This window comes from Anolis sagrei, chromosome 7, assembly GCF_037176765.1.
Source record: "Anolis sagrei isolate rAnoSag1 chromosome 7, rAnoSag1.mat, whole genome shotgun sequence".
Taxonomy (NCBI): Eukaryota; Metazoa; Chordata; class Lepidosauria; order Squamata; family Dactyloidae; genus Anolis; species Anolis sagrei.
Window position 1 is genome coordinate 44,212,385 of NC_090027.1, and position 18,808 is coordinate 44,231,192.

Here is an 18,808-nt window from a genome sequence, read left to right on the forward strand (position 1 = left end):
ATCAAATGCTAATGTAGGTGGTCAGTTGAAACATTCACACCTAGCTCCAGCAGACAAGAGTCCTTTGTCCCACCTGGGCCATTCCACAGATATATAAACCCAAATTTCCTAGTTTCCAAGAGACCTCACAACCTCTGAGGTTGCCATAGATGCAGGCGAAACGTCAGGAAAGAATGCCTCTAGAACATGGCCATATAGCCCAAAAAAACCCTACAACAACCCAGTTTTGTGGGAGGACGGAGGAGTTCAACAAAAGATTGCTCCAGGCACTGCCAGGCCATTATATGCTAATCAAGGTGGCCAGCTGAAACATTCACACAAGAGTTCTTTCTCCCACCCTGGTCATTCCACAGATATATAAACCCAAATTTCCTGGGATGCTTGCTATAGATGCAGGCGGAAAGTCAGGAGAGAATACTTCTAGAACATTGCCATATAACCCCCCGAAAAACTACAACAACCCAGTTTTCTGGGAGAACTGAGGAGGTTTGTCCCTTCGCGCGCGCCGTCCCCGCACCGAGTCGGGCGAGCAGCCAATGGGGTGGCGGCGTCGGCATCAGAGGCGTGGCCATTCAGACTGTAGACCCGCCCTTTTTGATGTGGCTCCGCCCCCGTGCGGATGAGCCCGGAAAAAGAGGGAGGGCAAGATGGCGGCGGAGGGCAGCCAATCAGGTGGCGGTGACGTCACAGGGTGTCAGAGGCCTGCTTTTTTTTTCCCTTTGGCTGTAGCCCCGCCCTCCTTGCTGTGGCTCCGCCCCCGTGCGGTTGAGTTTAGCGTCTGGAAGAGGAGAAAGGGCAAGATGGAAGCGGAGGGCGGCCAATCAGGTGGCGGTGACGTCACAGGGCGTCAGAGGCCTGCTTTTTTTTTTCTTTTGGCTGTAGCCCCGCCCTCTTTGCTGTGGCCACGCCCCCGTGCGGTTGAGTTTAGCGCCCGGAACAGGAGGGAGGGCAAGATGGCGGCGGAGCGGCGTCAGAGGCGTCGCCATTCCGACTTTAGCCTCGCCCTCCTTGCTGTGGCTCCGCCCCCGTGTGAATAAGCTTAGCCTTAGAGCTTGGAAGAGGAGGGAGAGCAAGATGGCGGCGGAGGGCAGCCAATCAGGTGGCGGTGACGTCACAGGGCGTCAGAGGCCTGCTCTTCTTTTTTTATTGACTGTAGCTCCGCCCTCCTTGCTGTGGCCACGCCCCCGTGCGGTTGAGCTAAGCGCCCGGAATAGGAGGGAGGGCAAGATGGAGGCGGAGCGGCATCAGAGGCGTGGCCATTCCGACTGTAGCCCCGCCCTCCTTGCTATGGCCCCGCCCCCGTGCGGGTGAGCTTAGTGCTTGGAAGAGGAGGGAGAGCAAGATGGCGGCGGAGGGCAGCCAATCAGGTGGCTCGACGTCACAGCATGTCAAAGGCCTGCTCTTTATTTATTGACTGTAGCTCCGCCCTCTTGGATGTGGCCCCGCCCCCGTGCGGATGAGCCCAGAAAAAGAGGGAGGGCAAGATGGCGGCGGAGGGCAGCCAATCAGGTTCCGGTGACGTCACAGGGCGTCAGAGGCCTGCTCTTCTTTTTGTATTGACTGTAGCCCCGCCCTCCTTGCTGTGGCCACGCCCCCGTGCGTTTGAGCTTAATGCTTGGAAGAGGAGGGAGGGCAAGATGGCTGCGGAGGGCAGCCAATCAGGTGGCGGTGACGTCACTGGGCTTTTTTTTCTTGGCTGTAGCTCCGCCCTTCTTGCTGCGGTTGCCATGGCGGCAGCGCTGGGGGAAAAGGAGGCGGAGTGAGGGAGTGAGAAAGGGAGGGAGGGCAAGATGGCGGAGGAGGGCAGCCAATCAGCTCTTTCCGGAGTTGGCTCCGCCCCCGTGGCTGCGGTTGCCATGGCTGCGGTCCCGCCCCCGTGCGGATGAGCTCACTCACTCAGCGCCGGGAAGGAGGAAAGGAGGAGGAGGAGGAGGAGGAGGAGGGAGGGAGGACAAGATGGCGGCCACGGCAGCAGCAGCGGCGGCCGGAGGAGGAGGAGGTGGCGGCGGGGGCGCGTCGTGCGCGGCCTCCTCCTCGCCGTCGTGCTCCTCCTCGGCGGGGTCTCCCTCTCCGGCGCCGGCCCCGCGCCTGTGCCCGCCGCCCCCGCCTCCCCCGGCGCACCCTCCGCCGCCGCCACCCCCAGCGCCCCCAGCTCCTCCGCCCCGGGCGCCCCCCGCTCCCCCGCCGGGCCCGGCCCGCATCGGGCACTACGAGGTGGAGCGCACCATCGGGAAGGGGAACTTCGCCGTCGTCAAGCTGGCCACACACCTCCTCACCCGCGCCAAGGTCAGGCACACACTCTCTCCTCAACACAACCACTCCCCCCCCACACAAACACAATTGTTGTTGTTGTTGTTGTTCTTGTCAGAGCTTACATTGCCCTCCTCCTCCTCCTTCTTCTTCTTGTTGTTGTTGTCTGTTCTCAGGCCCTCTTGGCACCGTTATTATTACTACTATTCTTATTTGCTTACTGTCACATTTTACTATTATTTTACTATTATTGCTATTCTGTTGTTGTTATCAGTTCTTAGGCTCTCTTGGCACTGCCTTCCTTGTCATAGTTATTATTACTACTATTCTTGCTTGCTTACAGTAATATTTTACTATTATTCTTTCTTATTTACATAGCTCGCATTTTGTTATTGTTATTATTATTATTATTATTATTATTATTATTACTCTTGGGTTGCTCTGAGTTTTCTGGGCTGTCTGGCCACGTTCCAGAAGCATTCATAGAATCCTAGAGATGGAAGAGACCTCCTGGGCCATCATCCAGTCCAACCCCATTCTGCCAATAAGCAGGAATATTGCATTCAAATCACCCCTGACAGATGGCCATCCAGCCTCTGCTTAAAAGCTTCCAAAGAATGCTCTTTGATTGTAGGTGAACTGTGAATCCCAGCAACTACAAGTCCAAAATGGCAAATCATTTTTTTTTTAGTGATGGTCACTCCTTGGGTTAGTAAGTGTCTTGTGGCCATATTTGGTGTCAATTCATCCAGTGGTTTTTGAGTTCATTACATTTTTATTTATATAGATTATTATTCTTGAGTTGCTCTGAGTTTTCTGGGCTGCCTGGCCAATATGTTCCAGAAGCATTCTCTCCTGACGTTTCACCCACATCTCAGAGGTTGTGAGGTCTCTTGGAAACTAGGCAAGTGAGGTTTATATATAATGGAGTTTCCAACAGACCTCACAACCTCTGAGGATGCCTGCCAGAGAAGTGGGTGAAACATCAGGAGAAAATGTTGGAAACCAGGCAAGTGGGGCTTATATATACCCTGTGGAATGATGTCCCAAGAAAGAAAGAACTCTTGTCTGCTGGAGGCAAGTGGGAATGTTGCCACTGGCCACCTTGATTAGCATTGAGGCACTTTTTGCAATGATTACTACAATTATTTCTTACTTACATACAATCACACTGTGCTGTTATTACTACTGTTATTTCTTATCTACATACAGTCCCATTCATACATTCTTGGCACCACTTTGCTATTGCTATTATTATTACTACTGTTATTTCTTGTTTACGTACAGTCACATTCCTGCGTTATTATTACGTATTTCTTATTTACATATGGTCACATTCATACACTCTTGGCACCACTTTGCTATTGCTGTTATTACTATGATCATTTATATCCAATCATATTCATGCGTTCTTGACTCAGATTTGATTGCCATTATTATTATTATTATTGTTGTTATTTTTGTTGCTGTTGTTTGTTATCTACTGATGCATTCATGCAATTCTTGGCACTTCTTTGATTGCTATTATTACTAATACTATTATTTCTTATTTAAATATGCTCACATTCATACCTTTTTGGCACTGTTTTGATTGCCATCATTATTTATATTATTCTTATTATTATATTGTTATCTACATACAGTCACATTCATGCATTTTGGCACCACTTTCATTACCCTTATTATTATTTGATATCTACATACAGTTGTACCCATGCATTATTATTATTACTATTATTACTGTTATTAGTTAACTACATACGGTCACGCATTCATGCATTCTTGACACAGCTTTGAATGCTCTCATTATTATTTATTTTACTGACACAAAGCACACTATGTCACAGCAAATGAGATCTATATGCTGGATTTTGTATCACAAAATCACAAGTCGAACACTTCCCAAGTGTCTAAGACTGTGTGATGTATTTTGGAATGTGCACAGATCCTTTTGACGTGGCCTTTTGAAGTTGACAGATTGTGATTTTGTCAATGTTTATGGTTTCCAAATTATTATTTATATTATTATTATTATTATTATCATTATTACTTATTTACATGCAGTCACCACTTTGATTGCCCTCATTATTTATATTATTATTATTATTGTTAGTTATCTACAGATGGTTGCATTCTTTGCATCATTTTGATTACCATTATATTTTTTCTTGTTTACACACTGTTACATTCACCCATTCTTGGCACCTCTTTCATTACCATTATTATTATTATTATTATTATTATTATTATTTCCTATGTATGCCTTGCTTTGCAAAAAGAGACACAAAGCGGCTCAGTGCTCTGCACCCCTGGGACCTGTAGTTGAATGAAGGCAATTTGGCCCAGTGCTGTGGGATCCCGGGAGTTGTTGTTTGGTGGCACATTTATGGTGCCATTCTACACAGTACAGTTAATGCATCTTTGGTGGGGTTTTAGCAGCTGTGGCGCATTGCGAGGGAATCCTGGAAGTAGCAGTTTGCACTCTTTGGTAAGAGAAAGAGAATACCGTGTCAAAGTAGAACTCTCATTATTCAATAGTAGAGAATTTCTCCCAAAGGACTGCAAAGTTGGACCAAACAGAAATAGAGAAATATTATTATTATTATCATCATCATCATCTGAAATAGATCCCAGGTTTGGTCTTTACCTGGGACCAATCCTGGATCTATTTCAGATAATAATAATAATAATAATAATAATAATAATAATTTTTGTTGTTATTATTATTATTATTGTTTATTGCTTTTTTGTTTATGAGCTTTATTTTAATTGTTTTTATTGCTGCTGTTATTGCTTGTATTGATGTATTGTGGGTTCGGCCTCATGTAAGCCGCACCGAGTCCCATGGGGAGATGGTAGTGGGGTACAAATAAAGATTATTATTATTATTATTATTATTATTATTATTATTATATCCCTCTATTTCTGTTTGGTCCAACTTTACAGGTCTGCTTGGCTCATTGTATAGAAATCAATCCCAGCTATTTTTCTCTCAACATGACAAAAACGTTGTTGTCCTGGTTTCACCTTCAGCAGCCTGGCCTTTGGTTGAATGTCTGGAAACTATGAATCCCTCCGAGAAGCAGCTGAAGGAATGGGAGAGGTTTAGTTTGGAAAAGAGGAGTTTGAGGCATGTTTCACCTTTGAAAGGAGGCAACAGAACCACAAATTCAAATGGCAGGAAAAGAGTTTTCCATCTTAACCTCAGAAAGAACCTCCTGACTCTCAGAGCTGTTACAAGAGTGGGATTGTGTCTGTGGGAGCCTCCTTCTCTGGAGGTTTATTATTTATTTATTTATTTATTTACTGTCCTTGTATACCGCCGTTTCTCAGCCTAATTGGCGACTCAACACGGTTTACAACAAAATATACAGTGCACAGTATACAATTAAAACCATAAAAAACATAATACACAATATTACACGAAATCACAATCCAATACATCTCCTAACTAAAATCGTGGTCCAATTGCATCATCCAACAAGCTGGCTCTCTGTTGAGAAGGCTTGGATTGTGTCATTGGGCTGGATGGCCCTGGGGGAAGGTGTCTCAATTGTCAGATTCTAATCTGTGTCTGAGATCCCCCAAAACACCCAAAGAGTTCCTGTGAAGGTAGCCCAGAGCTCTGCTTCTTGTGGTGCAACTTTTAGAGGTTTGGAGCCTTCCTCTTGGAATGGTCCTTGTTTTGTACTCTTTCTTTCTTTTGGAGCAACACACCTTTAAATAGTAAATTTTCCCCAAGCAAAGCATGCCTGCAAAGGTGGCCAGAGCTCTGCTTCTTGTGGTGCAACTTTTAGAGGTTTGGAGCCTTCCCCTTGGAATGGTCCTTGTCTTGTACTCTTTCTTTCTTTTGGAGCAACACACCTTTAAATAGTAAATTTTCCCCAAGCTCTTTCCTTCCCAATTTTTGAACCATTGGTGGAACAACACACCTTTGAACCTTTGTGGCGATGGAGCTTTGCATCAAGTGGGAAGGACTGGAATGCCTCTGAGAAAAAGAGGAAGAAGGGGATGAGGGTTTGTCTTGCAAATATTTTTGTGTACAATCTCTCAGCACACCAAGGCAAGGCAGAATGGGGAGTAAATGCAGGGCAGAACAGTATCTAAACGCCACTTTTCAAAAGCCAGCCTCGTTAAGTCGGGGTCCTGAATGTTGCCATTTGTGTTGGACGCTTGGATGTCATTGTCTCCTTTCTGTGGGAGATCTAGTGCATACCAGTCTATTGGCTGCTTCGGTGGCCAACTTGGATAATGCAGTGGGGCATTTCTCTTCCCTTTGCTGCAGCTCACATTTGGGGATTCTTCTGTCCAAGAAAGTGATCAAATGTCATTGTGATAAAGAGGAGAGGAACACTTTTGAGGCATGGGGTGGAAAAGCATTTCCTCTGAGCTGCTAGTGACCTTAGGGACTTCTGCTCCCCTCTTTCCCTGACGTGACACCTGGCCGGTGGCAGGAAGGGGCCTTCAGCCCTTTGCTCCGTTGACTTTCTGTATCTGGGAAGGGACACTTGGTTGCTGATGTCCATTTGTGGTCGGCGAGAAATGGACAAGCCAATTCTAGCCCAAGACTGCCAGAACGCTGGAGTCGGAAGGCATCAAGATATGCCTCTATGGTTAGTATCAAGGGAAATGAGATCAGGGCACCTGCCATGTGTCCCACTCTCCAGATAATCGAGAGCGGTGGCCTCGCGCAATCAATAGTTCCTGGGTGTCTTTCCACATGCCCTAGAAGGCTCTTGGAGATGGCTGGGCAGAGGAGCCTCCAGGAATATGTAGAGCAGGAGCGGGTGCAGTCTCTTGTTGCTAATCGGTTGCCGAATGCAGCTTGGCAGTGGGTCTGACTAACCCGCATGTGCGTCACGAGGAATTCTCCTATTGTTGAAGGCTGTCAGGTGAGGAGGCTGCTGGCTGCTTCTGTTCTCTGGCACACTCTCCCTTCCTTTCCCCATGCCTCCCTCCACCGCATTTTCTGCTGTCACTGGGTAGCAATGCAGCGTTCTCTGCAGAAGCCTGAGTGGAGCCTGAAAGCAGCGCCTGCAGGATGGCCCCACCGTGAGCAGCCGGGTCCACTCCCTCCTCTGTTTGTGAGGAAAGTTTGCGTGCCTGTGAAGCATGGGCCAAAACATCCCGTGGTGAGGAGGCCGTCAGAAGCCACAGGACAGGCGCTGCCTCAGGCAGAACACACTGCGCCAAGTGCTACTGCTCAGCTGCACAGAGATCCACTTGAGCCCCATGGAAAGCTTGCAGGAGTCAACTGAGGAAGGCCAGGAAGTGGAACAATCTGCTGCTCCATTTTTTGGCCCATGTGTGTTTCCAGTTATTTTGCATTAAGACGTTCAGGGCGGCTGATTCTGAAGGAACAGGACTGGAAATAAGGTTCTTGAGTTGTGGCTGTTGGGATGGGAACAGAAGAACTTGTGCCCAGAAGAGCTGCCTTGACAGCAACTGGTTTGAAATGGTTCTAGACCAGGCATGGGCCATCCCTCCAGGTATTTTGGACTTCAGGTCCCACAACAGCTGGAATTGTGTGAGTTGAAGTCCAAAACCCCTGGAGGGATGGCCAAAGTTTGCCCATGCCTGTTCTAGACAGCCAACCACAATGTCTTGCTGCATTTAAGTGAAGCTGTTTTACTCCCTCCCTGGTCTGCTTTGCTCACGATGGTTGTTAGTTTCAGAAAATAATTAGAGGCTGCCGACATCCAGGAATGTGGTAGACGTGAAGCCGAAAGGCAGAGGACTGGAAATAAGGTTCTTGAGTTGTGGCTGTTGGGATGGGAAGAGAAGAACCTATGCCCAGAAGATCTACCTTGACAGCAACTGGTTTGAAATGGTTCTAGACCAGGCATGGGCCATCTCTCCAGGTATTTTGGACTCCAACTCCCACAACAGCTGGAAGGCTGTTAGGAATTGTGTGAGTTGAAGTCCAAAACACCTGGAGGGATGTTTGCCCATGCCTGTTCTAGACAGCCAACCACAAAGTCTTGCAGTCCAAAGCTGCATTCAAGTGAAGCTGTTTTTCTCCCTCCCTGGTCTGCTTTGCTCAGGATGGTTGTTAGTTTCAGAAAATAATTAGAGGCTGCCGACATCCAGGAATCTGGTAGATGTGAAGCCGAAAAGCCTCTTGGACCTGGTGACTCAGGAGAATTGTTCCCTGCGAGCGAGGCCCCTGGAAGTGTGCATTCTGAGAATATTTAGTCTGACCTGTGCTGGTCAGTCAGTTCAAAGTGAATTCCTGAAGGCCAAACCGCCCGCTCAGGTCTTCTCAAAGGGAAGGAATGGAGGAGGCCCCAGAGTTCCTCCTTGTGCCCCTTGCAACCCTTCCTTCTCTTTTTTTCCAGGGTCCTTTGTGGTTCTGAGCTCATCCTTTGTCTCCTGCAAACCGAGGGCATGATCAGCAGATGCCTGTTTGTGCAGGGTCTCTCCTCCTCGCTGCCTTTCTGTGTTTTTCTGTGGTCTTTGCTGGAGGCGGTCACTGCAGTGATTCAGAGAGGGCTGGCTGGCTGCAAACAAGCCTTGGAACAAACGCGGGATTGTTTACCGAGTCCGCCAGAGAGAGAGCCTGAAGCGTTGAGCAAGCGGCCAGGGCTGAAACGGGGAGAGCAGCTTCGTTGGGGGGAAATGACTGGGCAGCGTTTGTTGACAGGAGGCTCCTCTGGGCCTTTCCTAAACTTTACCTTGTAGGCGAAGACGCCCCCGTGGCGAGAGGGCCTGCGCACAATGTCCATAGATTGACCGCCCTTGGCTTTACTCATGGCAGTTGACAGGCCAGGTGCTCTGGCGGTGGCAGCAGAGGTTTCTTTCCTTTTCTATTCTAGGTTCTTGTGGGTTTTTTCGGGCTATAGGGCCATGTTTTAGAGCAGTGGTTCTCAACCTGGGGGTCGGGACCCCTGGAGGGGTCGCAAGGGGGTGTCAGAGGGGTCGGCAAAGACCATCACAGACAGTAATTTCTGTTGGTCTGTGTGGGAAGTTTGGCCTAATTCTATCGTTGGTGGGCTTCTGATTGCTCTTTGGTTGTAGGTGAACTATAAATCCCAGCAACTACAACTCCCAAATGTCAAGGTCTATTTTCCTGAAACTTCACCAGTGTTCACATTTGGGCATATTGAATATTCATGCCAGATTTGAATGCAATATTCCTGCTTCTTGGCAGGGGGTTGGACTGGATGGCCCATGAGGTCTCTTCCAACTCTTTGATTCTATGATTCTAAGTTTGATCCAGATCTATCATTGTTTGAATCCACAGTGCACTCCGGGTATAAGCAAACTACAACTCCCAAACTCAAGGTCAGTGCCCACCAAACCCTTCCAGTATTTTCCGTTGGTCATGGGAGTTCTGTGTGCCAAGTTTGGTCCAATTCCATCATTGGTAGCGTTCAGAATGCTCTTTGAATGTAGGTGAACTATAAATCCCAGCAACTACAACTCCCAAATGACAAAGTCACCCCTCCCAACCCAACCAGTATTCAAATTAGGGCATATTGGGTATTTGTGCCAAATTTGGTCCAGTGAATAAGAATACATCCTGCATATCAGATATTTACATTATTTACATAACGATCCATAACAGTAGCAAAATGACAGTTATGAAGTAGCAATGAAAATAATTTAATGGCTGGGGGTCACCACAACATGAGGAACTGTATTAAGGGGTCGCGGCATTAGGAACGTTGAGAACCACTGTTCTAGAGGCATTGGCCCTATAGCCCGAAAAAACCCACAAGAACCTAGCGATTCCAGCCATGAAAGCCTTCGACAATACTTTTCTATTCTCTGCAAAGGCTCCCAGAGGGGCTTGCAGAAATCAATTATGAGACATGCCCAAGCCCCTGGGGCTACCGGCTCTCATAAAAGGAAGACGCAATCAGGACGGTGGAGGCTAAAAGCAAGCGCTGGTGGGTCTTCTTCATTTCCAGGTCCTTTTGAAGAGCCCCCATGGCGGCTGAATGAGCTAAGCAGAGAGCCCCCCACCTCGCTGAAATGTTGTTGGCGGCCTTGGGCCTTTGGCGAACACGGTGACTCTTTACAGCATTGGTTCTCAAGAGATATTGACAAGCTGGAATGTGTCCAGAGGAGGGCGACTAAAATGATAAAAGGTCTGGAGAACAAGCCCTATGAAGAGCGGCTTAAGGAGCTGGGCATGTTTACTCTGCAGAAGAGAAGGCTGAGAGGAGATATGATAGCCATGTATAAATATGTGAGAGGAAGCCACAGAGAGGAGGAGGGAGCAAGCTTGTTTTCTGCTTCCCTGGAGACTAGGACACAAGGGGACAATGGCTTCAAACTACAAGAGAGGAGATTCCACCTGAACATGAGGAAGAACTTCCTGACTGTGAGAGCCGTTCAGCAGTGGAACTCTCTGCCTCGGAGTGTGGTGGAGGCTCCTTCTTTGGAAGCTTTTAAGCAGAGGCTGGATGGCCATTTGTCAGGGGTGATTTGAATGCAATATTCCTGCTTCTTGGCAGGGGTTGGACTGGATGGCCCATGGGGTCTCTTCCAACTCTTTGATTCTATGATTCTATGATTCAACCTTCCTAAGGCCGCAACCCCTTAATACAGTTCCTCATGTTATGATGACCCCAACCATAAAATTATTACTTCATAACTGTAATTTTGCTACTGTTACGAATCGTCATAGGCAGGATGTATTTTTATTCTCTGGACCTTGGGAGTTGTAGTTGCTGGGATTTATAGTTCACCTACAATCAGAGTGCATTCTGAACTCCACCAGAGATGGAATTGAACCAAACATGGCACACGGGACTCCCATGACCAGCAGAAAACACTAGAAGGGCTTGGTGGGCATTGACCTTGAGCTTGGGAGTTGTAGTTCACCTATCTCCAGAAAGTACTGTGGACTCAAACAATGATAGATCTGGACTAAACTTGGCACGAATACTCAATATGCCCAAATGTGAACACTGCTGGAGTTTGGGGAAAATAGATCTTCACATTTGGGAGTTGTAGTTGCTGGGATTTATAGTTCACCTACAATCAGAGAGCATTCTGAACCCTACCAACAATAGAATTGGGCCAGACTTCCCACACAGAACTCCCATGACCAACAGAAAATACTGTGTATTATGATGGTCTTTGGTGACCCCTCCGACACCCCCTCGCGACCCCACCAGGGGTCTCGACCCCCAGGTTGAGAAACACTTCTTTACAGACCCCTGGCCCCAAATCGTCTTCCCTGTGGAAGGTCTGATTTCATGGCCAACTTGGTTTTGTTGACTGCAAACTTCCTGCTTCTTCTAAGAGACCTCTTCTGGTGGCCCTTGCTTGCCATTTGGAGTTTCCTTAGAGCTAGCCTACCTCCTTTCTTTTCAGAAGAGGCTTGCGAGCGGAGACGTCGGCTCCCTCGTCTCATTTTAGACAGAGTGCCGTCCTGATCCCTCTCTCTGACAATATGGGGCTTACCATCGATGTCCTGTAGCTTCCTTGGGCGAGGAAATGGGGCATCTGCACGACCATTGATGCTTGCCTGCCTTTCTCTTCCAGGTGTCCTTCCACCTCATCGCCTGTCCTTTAAGGTCCCCTCTCTCTTCTGGCCTGAGACGTATGGATATATTGGATTGCCCTATTACTGAGAGTAGAATTCATGGCATAGTTGAACCAGCTGGGTGTCTTGGGGGGGGGGGGGGGTCATGAAGACACAACATTGGTGTGAGTGAGGGTTGTGTTTTGGGGCCGTTCATTCCTTTGTGTCTCACCCCAGAGGCCCTGATTGCTTGAGAGGTCATCAGTAAATGCCTTAAATCTATATAAATAAAAATGTAATGTTCGTTTGTGGGATTAACAGAACTCAAAAACCACTGAACGAATTGACACCAAATTTGGACACAAGACGCCTAACAACCCAATGTATGTCCTTCACTCAAAAAAATTGATCTTGTCATTTGGGAGTTGTAGTTGCTGGGATTTATAGTTCACATACAATCAAAGAGCATTCTGAACCCCACCAATGATGGAATTGCACCAAACTTGGCACACAGTTCTCTCATGACCAACAGAAAATACTGGAAGGGTTTGGTGGGCAGTGTCTTTTGGTTTTGGAGTTGTAGTTCACCTACATCCAGAGAGCACTGTGGACTCAAACAAGGATGGATCTGGACCAAACTTGCCATGAATACTCAGTATGCCCAAATGTGAACACTGGTGGAGTTTGGGGAAAATAGAACCTTGACATTTGGGAGTTGTAGTTGCTGGGATTTGTAGTTCACCTACAGTCAGAGAGCATTCTGAACCCCACCAACGAATTGGGCCAAACATTGCACATAGAACCCCCATGACCACCAGAGTGGGCCACAGCAATCCGTGGCAGGGAATGGCTAGTAAATACATAAATAAGTACTTGGAGGGAGAGAGGGCAGAGGCTACAAGGAGCATCCCGGTGTTGTCAAAATAGAGCTATCTATGTATATGTCCTTGTGTTTGAGACGGCATTTGTGTGTGTGCAGAGTGTGCGCTTTCCACACGTGTGCCTGTGTGTTAACTCCATGGTGGCAACTGGTCACGATACCTGTATGTGGCCTGTGGGAATCGTAAGCTGGATTTTTGTTGGTGGAGGAGGACGTGGTTCTTCTGGTGGATTCCTTGTGGCTTCTGGGGAGAGGGATGGAGGGCTCTCTTGGAGAGAGGCTTGCCTGCCTTGGTTGGGCTGCTCTCTCTGGTGCCAATGCACCTCTGTGGTTAATTCTTGGCTTTCTCACCACTTCCTTCTGGAGACTCAATGCGCAAGGATGACTTTAGCATGAGCCATATGCTGAGGGCAGCCCCCACAATGTTTCCTGACAGAGTGTGTGCCTCGTAAACCTGAAAGCTTGGCTGCATGTTGCGTGGCCCTTTCAACCCTCTTGCCAGCGGAGACAGAAAGTGGCTAGCATGTCCCCCCCCCCCCCCGTGGGCTGCTTGGGGGGCACCCCTTCCCACAAGGCCACTGCCTCCTGCTTTCCCAGCCCTTCACCCTGCGTTCTACCAATAAATCAGTCGTAAAAGTGAAACTCTTTTCCTGCTGACTCTTCATATTTGGTGCTGCCATCCCCATCGCTGGCAAATGTGGCTTCCTGCCCGAGGATGCAACTTCTGCAAAGGTATCTGGTAGGGCAACAACCTCCTCCTTTCATGGAGACTTACGTATTTATTTATTTATTTACCTTACTTATATACCGCTGTTCTCAGCCCGAAAGCGACTCACAGCGGTTCACAACAAATACGAACAGCAAAAATTCAGTGCTACAGTATAAAAACAGTTAACAACCTAACACATTACACAATTAATAAACAGTTACTACAATACCCATTCACTGTCGTCATCAAAAACATGTTCGAGATTCGTCATCCATTGTTCCATTCCAGTATTCATTAACCAATCATTGCACTAATTATTTGAACGCCTGCTCAAACAGCCAGGTCTTCACTTTTTTGCGGAATACCATTAGAGATGGTGCTAGTCTAATGTCCGTAGGAAGGGCGTTCCACAGCCGAGGAGCCACCACCGAGAAGGTCCTATCCCTCGTCCCCACCAGCCGTGCTTGAGAAGCAGGCGGGATCGAGAGCAGGGCTTCCCCGGAAGATCTCAAAGTCCTGGTGGGTTCATAGGCAGAGATGCAGTCGGATAGGTAGCTTGGACCGGAACGTAGACACATCTGGGGTCATAGAATCATAGAATAATACAGGTGGAAGAGACCGCCCGAGCCATCTGGTCCAACCCCAACCTGCCACGCAGGAAAAGCAACAGCAAAGTACCCCTGATGGATGGCCATCCAGCCTCTGTCTAAAAGCGTCCACCACACGCAGGTCCCCCTCTTTGAGTCAGAGATGGTCTTCTGTTTTGTAGGAGAGGAGTCCTCAGGCCTGATGTTTGCTAACTGATGCATCCCTGCAGTTCGTAAGATGACAAACCTGCAAAGATGGGCAGCATTGTCCTCCTGGCATGGCGTCCTTGTGGCAGGGAAAGGCGTGTTGAGGGCATGGCTGCCAGGTGAGGTCTTGGAAGCAGTGCTGGTTTCATCTGGGCTCCCAGTTGGCATCAGACCTGTAACCCTCTCTCTGCCCAGCTGTTTGCTTATCAAGCAAAAGTATTGCGCCCTGGCAGCTCGGCGGTTGGCTCTTCCTCTTGCTCCTCACCCTTCCAGCTTGCCATCTCGAGCCTGGTGAATTATGCCTTTGACGCTATTGGGAAGGCACCTGCTGTAGCCGCACTCCCGAGCCTTGTGGTTTCTCAGAGAATCCTGAACCATTTGGGATCTTGGCTGGGAGGAGAGCGCCGCTGCCAAGCGGATTCACTCTGGGATTCCCTGGGTGCTCTTTAGAAGGATGCATTAAATACATTGGGCTATTAACTATGCTCTCTGGGCTCCGAATAACCACTCATTGCAAAACAAACAAACTTATATGAAATATTATTTAGTACATCAGCTTAGTTCTGTTGAATGAGTTGTGTATTCTGTCTTTGAGGGACAAGAGGATTGAAAAGTGGGTTGATAAACTCAAGCCTGCCTCCCCAAAACTTGGGGTATCAATGCTTCAGGCAATGGTGCGCTGTGCTCTCCTGGATCTTGGGTGCTGTGAGATAGGGTGCATTACTGAATTTCATAGGGTTTGCTTCGGCAAGGATTCCAAAGGCAAAGTCACTTCCTTTCTCCAAAACGTGGCCTCATTGGTGGCCTCCCACCCAAGTACTTGACCAGGGCCAACCTTCCTGGACTTGCAGAAGAAGACAGCTGGAAGCGCTTGGGATTAATCTTGCCCAAAAAAGGAGAGAACGGGAACCAACATGGAGGCATTTAATTGGAAAAGGGCAAAGATCTGATCTGGCTCTTAGTCAATTATGAATAAAACTTTTCTGAAACATTTTAAATCAAGGGCTACATGTATTAAAATCTCACTAAATACCTTTGAACAACCAGCTCATAGCAAACCCCCCCCCCCCCAGCAGATTATTAACACCTAACTCAGTGTTTCTCAACCTGGGGGTCGGGACCCCTGAGGGGATTGTGAGGGGGTGTCAAAGGGGTCGCCAAAGACCATCAGAAAACATAGTATTTTCTGTTGGTCATTGGGATTCTGTGTGGGAAGTTTCACCCAATTCTATTGTTGGTCGAGGACAGAATGCTCTTTGATTCTAGGTGAACTATAAATCCCAATAACTACAACTCCCAAATGTCAAGGTCTATTTTTCCCAGACTCCACCAGTGTTCACATTTGGGCATAATTAGTATTCGTGCCAAGTTTGGTCCAGATCCATCATTGCATTAATCCACAGCACTCCTCTGGATATAAGTGAACTACAACTCCCAAACTCAAGGTCAATGCCCACAAAACCCTTCCAGTGTTTTCTAATCGTCATGGGAGTTCTGTGTGCCAAGTTTGATTTAAATCCATTGCTGGTGGAGTTCAGAATGCTCTTTGATTATAAGTGAACTATAAATCCCAGCAACTACAACTCCCAAATTACAAAAACATTCCTCCCCCCCCCCCAACCCCACTAGCATTCACAATTGGGCATATTAGGTATTTGTGCTCGATTTAGTCCAGTGAATCCATCCTGCATATCGGATATTTACATTACGATTTATAAAAGTAGTAAAATGACAGGTATCAAGTAGCAATGAAAACAATATTATGGTTGGGGGTCACCACAACATAAGGAACTGCATTAAGGGGTCACGGCATTAGCAAGGTTGAGAACCACTGACCCAACTAAATCCATAATATCTAAGAGGATGGTAACTAATGAGCAAAATGGTAACTGCCAAATCAAACACGTAAACAATAGAAGGCTACATAGAAAGTTGTACCAAATTCTTAGAAACAACAAGCTCATCACAAGCAGCTGACCGACTTCAAATTCCTAACTAAATACATAATAACTAGCAGAATAATGCATTAACTAAATAATAACTAACAAAGCAAGCATGTACACAACAAAGCATTACATGAAAAGGCCAAACATACTCCGATGTACAATACAAATGTATTTTAAAGTGACTCCCAACTATTTCTTTTTGCATTTATAGAAACCTTTTTTGGCTTCACATCCTCCTGTATTTTAACTTTTCTTTTGCCAGGGAAAGGTAGATATATCCTTCTGCCATTGTTTGAAAAGGCAATTCTATGTCGTGCATTAATTTTTATCCCTGAAATTAGCCAAAGCAAAGGTTTTTTTCAATTCTTGTCCATTTCTGCGTACCTTCCTCTCTTCCGTTGCATGTCTTCACACAATTGTCTTGAAACACCCAAATATTTCCCCTTTTCCCTCCTTTCTAAACCTTGTTGTCTCCCAGCACTTATCTCATACTTTTAACCAATATTGCTGAGCTTTTGATTGTTAATCTCGAATCCTCTGAACGCTTTCCATGTTCCCATTCATCTTTTAAGGCAGCGATTCCGATAACCACCCGGTCAGTGACAAAGACCCTTAATCTATAGGATCCTTTTAAAAATCCTTGTTGTTGTTCATTCGTTCAGTCGTCTCTGACTCCTCGTGACCTCATGGACCAGCCCACGCCAGAGCTCCCTGTCGGCCGTTACCACCCCCAGCTCCCTCAAGGTCAGTCCAGTTACTTCAAGGATGCCATCCATCCACCTTGCCCTTGGTCGGCCCCTCTTCCTTTTGCCTTCCACTTCCCCCAGCATCATTCCCTTCTCTAGGCTTTGCTGTCTCCTCATGATGTGGCCAAAGGACTTCCACTTTCCCTCTCGTCTCCTTCCCTCCAATGAGCAGTCGGGCTTTATTTCCTGGAGGATGGACTGGTTGGATCTTCTCGCAGTCCAAGGCACTCTCAGCACTTTCCTCCAACAACACAGCTCAAAAGCATCTCTCTTCCTTCGCTCCGCCTTCCCTAAGGTCCAGCTCTCACATCCGTAGGTGACTACAGGGAATACCATGGCCTTGACTAGGCGGATCTTTGTTGCAAGTCTGATGTCTCTACTCTTCACTATTTTATCGAGACTGGACATTGCTCTCCTCCCAAGAAGTAATCCTTATTCCCCCAATTTTCTCATTCGGCCTTGTATTTCTATTCAAGACCTCCAATGCTAAACTCAACAGAAATGATGTTAAAGGAAATCCTTGTATCTTTCCTTTGGGGAGAAAGGTTTGGAATGACCGATGCCCTAAGGAAGTGGCTCCAGAGGAGAAACGGAGATGCTTCCATGTTGGTGAATGGAAGAGAGGCCGAGGGTCTGAGAGACGACCGTCCTCTTAAAGGTGGAAGCGGGCAGCAGGGAGGATTTCATGTTTTGTATTTGTGTGCCTTTGTGTGGCTGCATGCCTTGGGGACTTGGCTGTGGCCATGAGTCACTGGTTCTAAACATGGCTGGCCTTAATTGTGTGCATCCGTCCGAAACAGCTTTCTTTGGGGCCAGCGTCTGGCATAATCGGGGGCTTGTCTGGCAGCGCTGTCCTAACCTTCATTTGTTGACATTGCCACCAGGAATGGCCCATTTTGTCCGTGGCTGTGGCCTCACTTCGACTTGGGAATCGCAGTGAATGTAAACACCTCCTGGCTTCTCGCCTGCCGTCATTGGGGCTCCTCTTGGGTTTCTCCCGAAAGCTGAATGCTTCTCTCCTGAGGATGGAAAGGGTTGGAGACGTCCTTGTCCCTTGATGTGACATTTCCACCTGTGTTGCCAAGATTTTCCCCTTACGCTTGGCTCTTTTGCCAGATTGAGCTTTGCCCTGAGCCAGGGAGAGCATGCTGCAATTTGTGGTGCACTTCCTACGGAGCCGTAACACCCTTTCTGGTCCTTCCTGCCTTCACATTTCACGCTCCAGAAGGTTACTTACCACTCCTGCCTTGAAAATCATTGGTTGCCCTCTTTCTCCCCTCTTAGGAAGAACTGTATAATTCCCACTGCTTTGAGGAAACCCAGAATATTTATATTTATTATTATTATTTAAAACTTTTATATCCCGATCTTGGGACTCAGACCAGCTGATAGCAAAGATTCAGTGCTAACACTAAAAATCTAAAACATAATACGCAACATTAAATTACCAATTACATATGAGATAAATTACATAAAAACTGTTCGCCAGGATAAAATCGTGTCCAACTCGGTCTGTATATTCAGTCCATATATTGTGATCAGTACCATTAGTCGATTGCCGGTCTCAGACATAATTCTGCAAAAGCTTTGTTCCACAACCAGGTTTTCACTAGCTTCCTAAAGGTCAGGAGGGAGGGGGCAGATCTAATTTCATTTGGGAGGGAATTCCATAGCTGAGGGGCCACCACAGAAAAGGCCCCACCAGATGCGCCTGCGAAGGTGGTGGGACCGAGAGCAGGGCCTCTCCAGATGATCTTAACACTCTTGATGGTTCATAGGGGAGAATACATTCGGATAGGTAAACTGGGCCGGAACCGTATAGGGTTTTGTAGGTTAAAACCCGCACTTTGAATTGTGCTCGGAAGCTAATTGGCAGCCAGTGGAGCTGGCGCAACAAAGGAGTTGTACGCTTCCTGTACCCATATTAGTAACCTGGCTGCTGAGCGTTGAACTAATTGCAGCTTCTGGGCAGTCTTCATAAGCAGTCCCACATAGAGAACATTGC

General features: G+C 47.4%; 1 protein-coding gene across 2 annotated transcripts in view; it reads left to right on the plus strand.

Annotated features, from left to right (window-relative positions):
• Positions 1–1,923: 1,923 nt before the first annotated feature.
• Positions 1,924–18,808, plus strand: part of SIK3 (SIK family kinase 3) — a 128,997-nt gene continuing 112,112 nt past the window's right edge. For both annotated transcript variants that reach the window (XM_060786977.2, XM_060786978.2), the window contains exon 1: positions 1,924–2,286. In XM_060786977.2, coding sequence (XP_060642960.2) covers positions 1,957–2,286 — 330 coding nt within the window. In that variant the 5' untranslated portion in view covers positions 1,924–1,956. The remainder of the gene's footprint in view (positions 2,287–18,808) is intronic.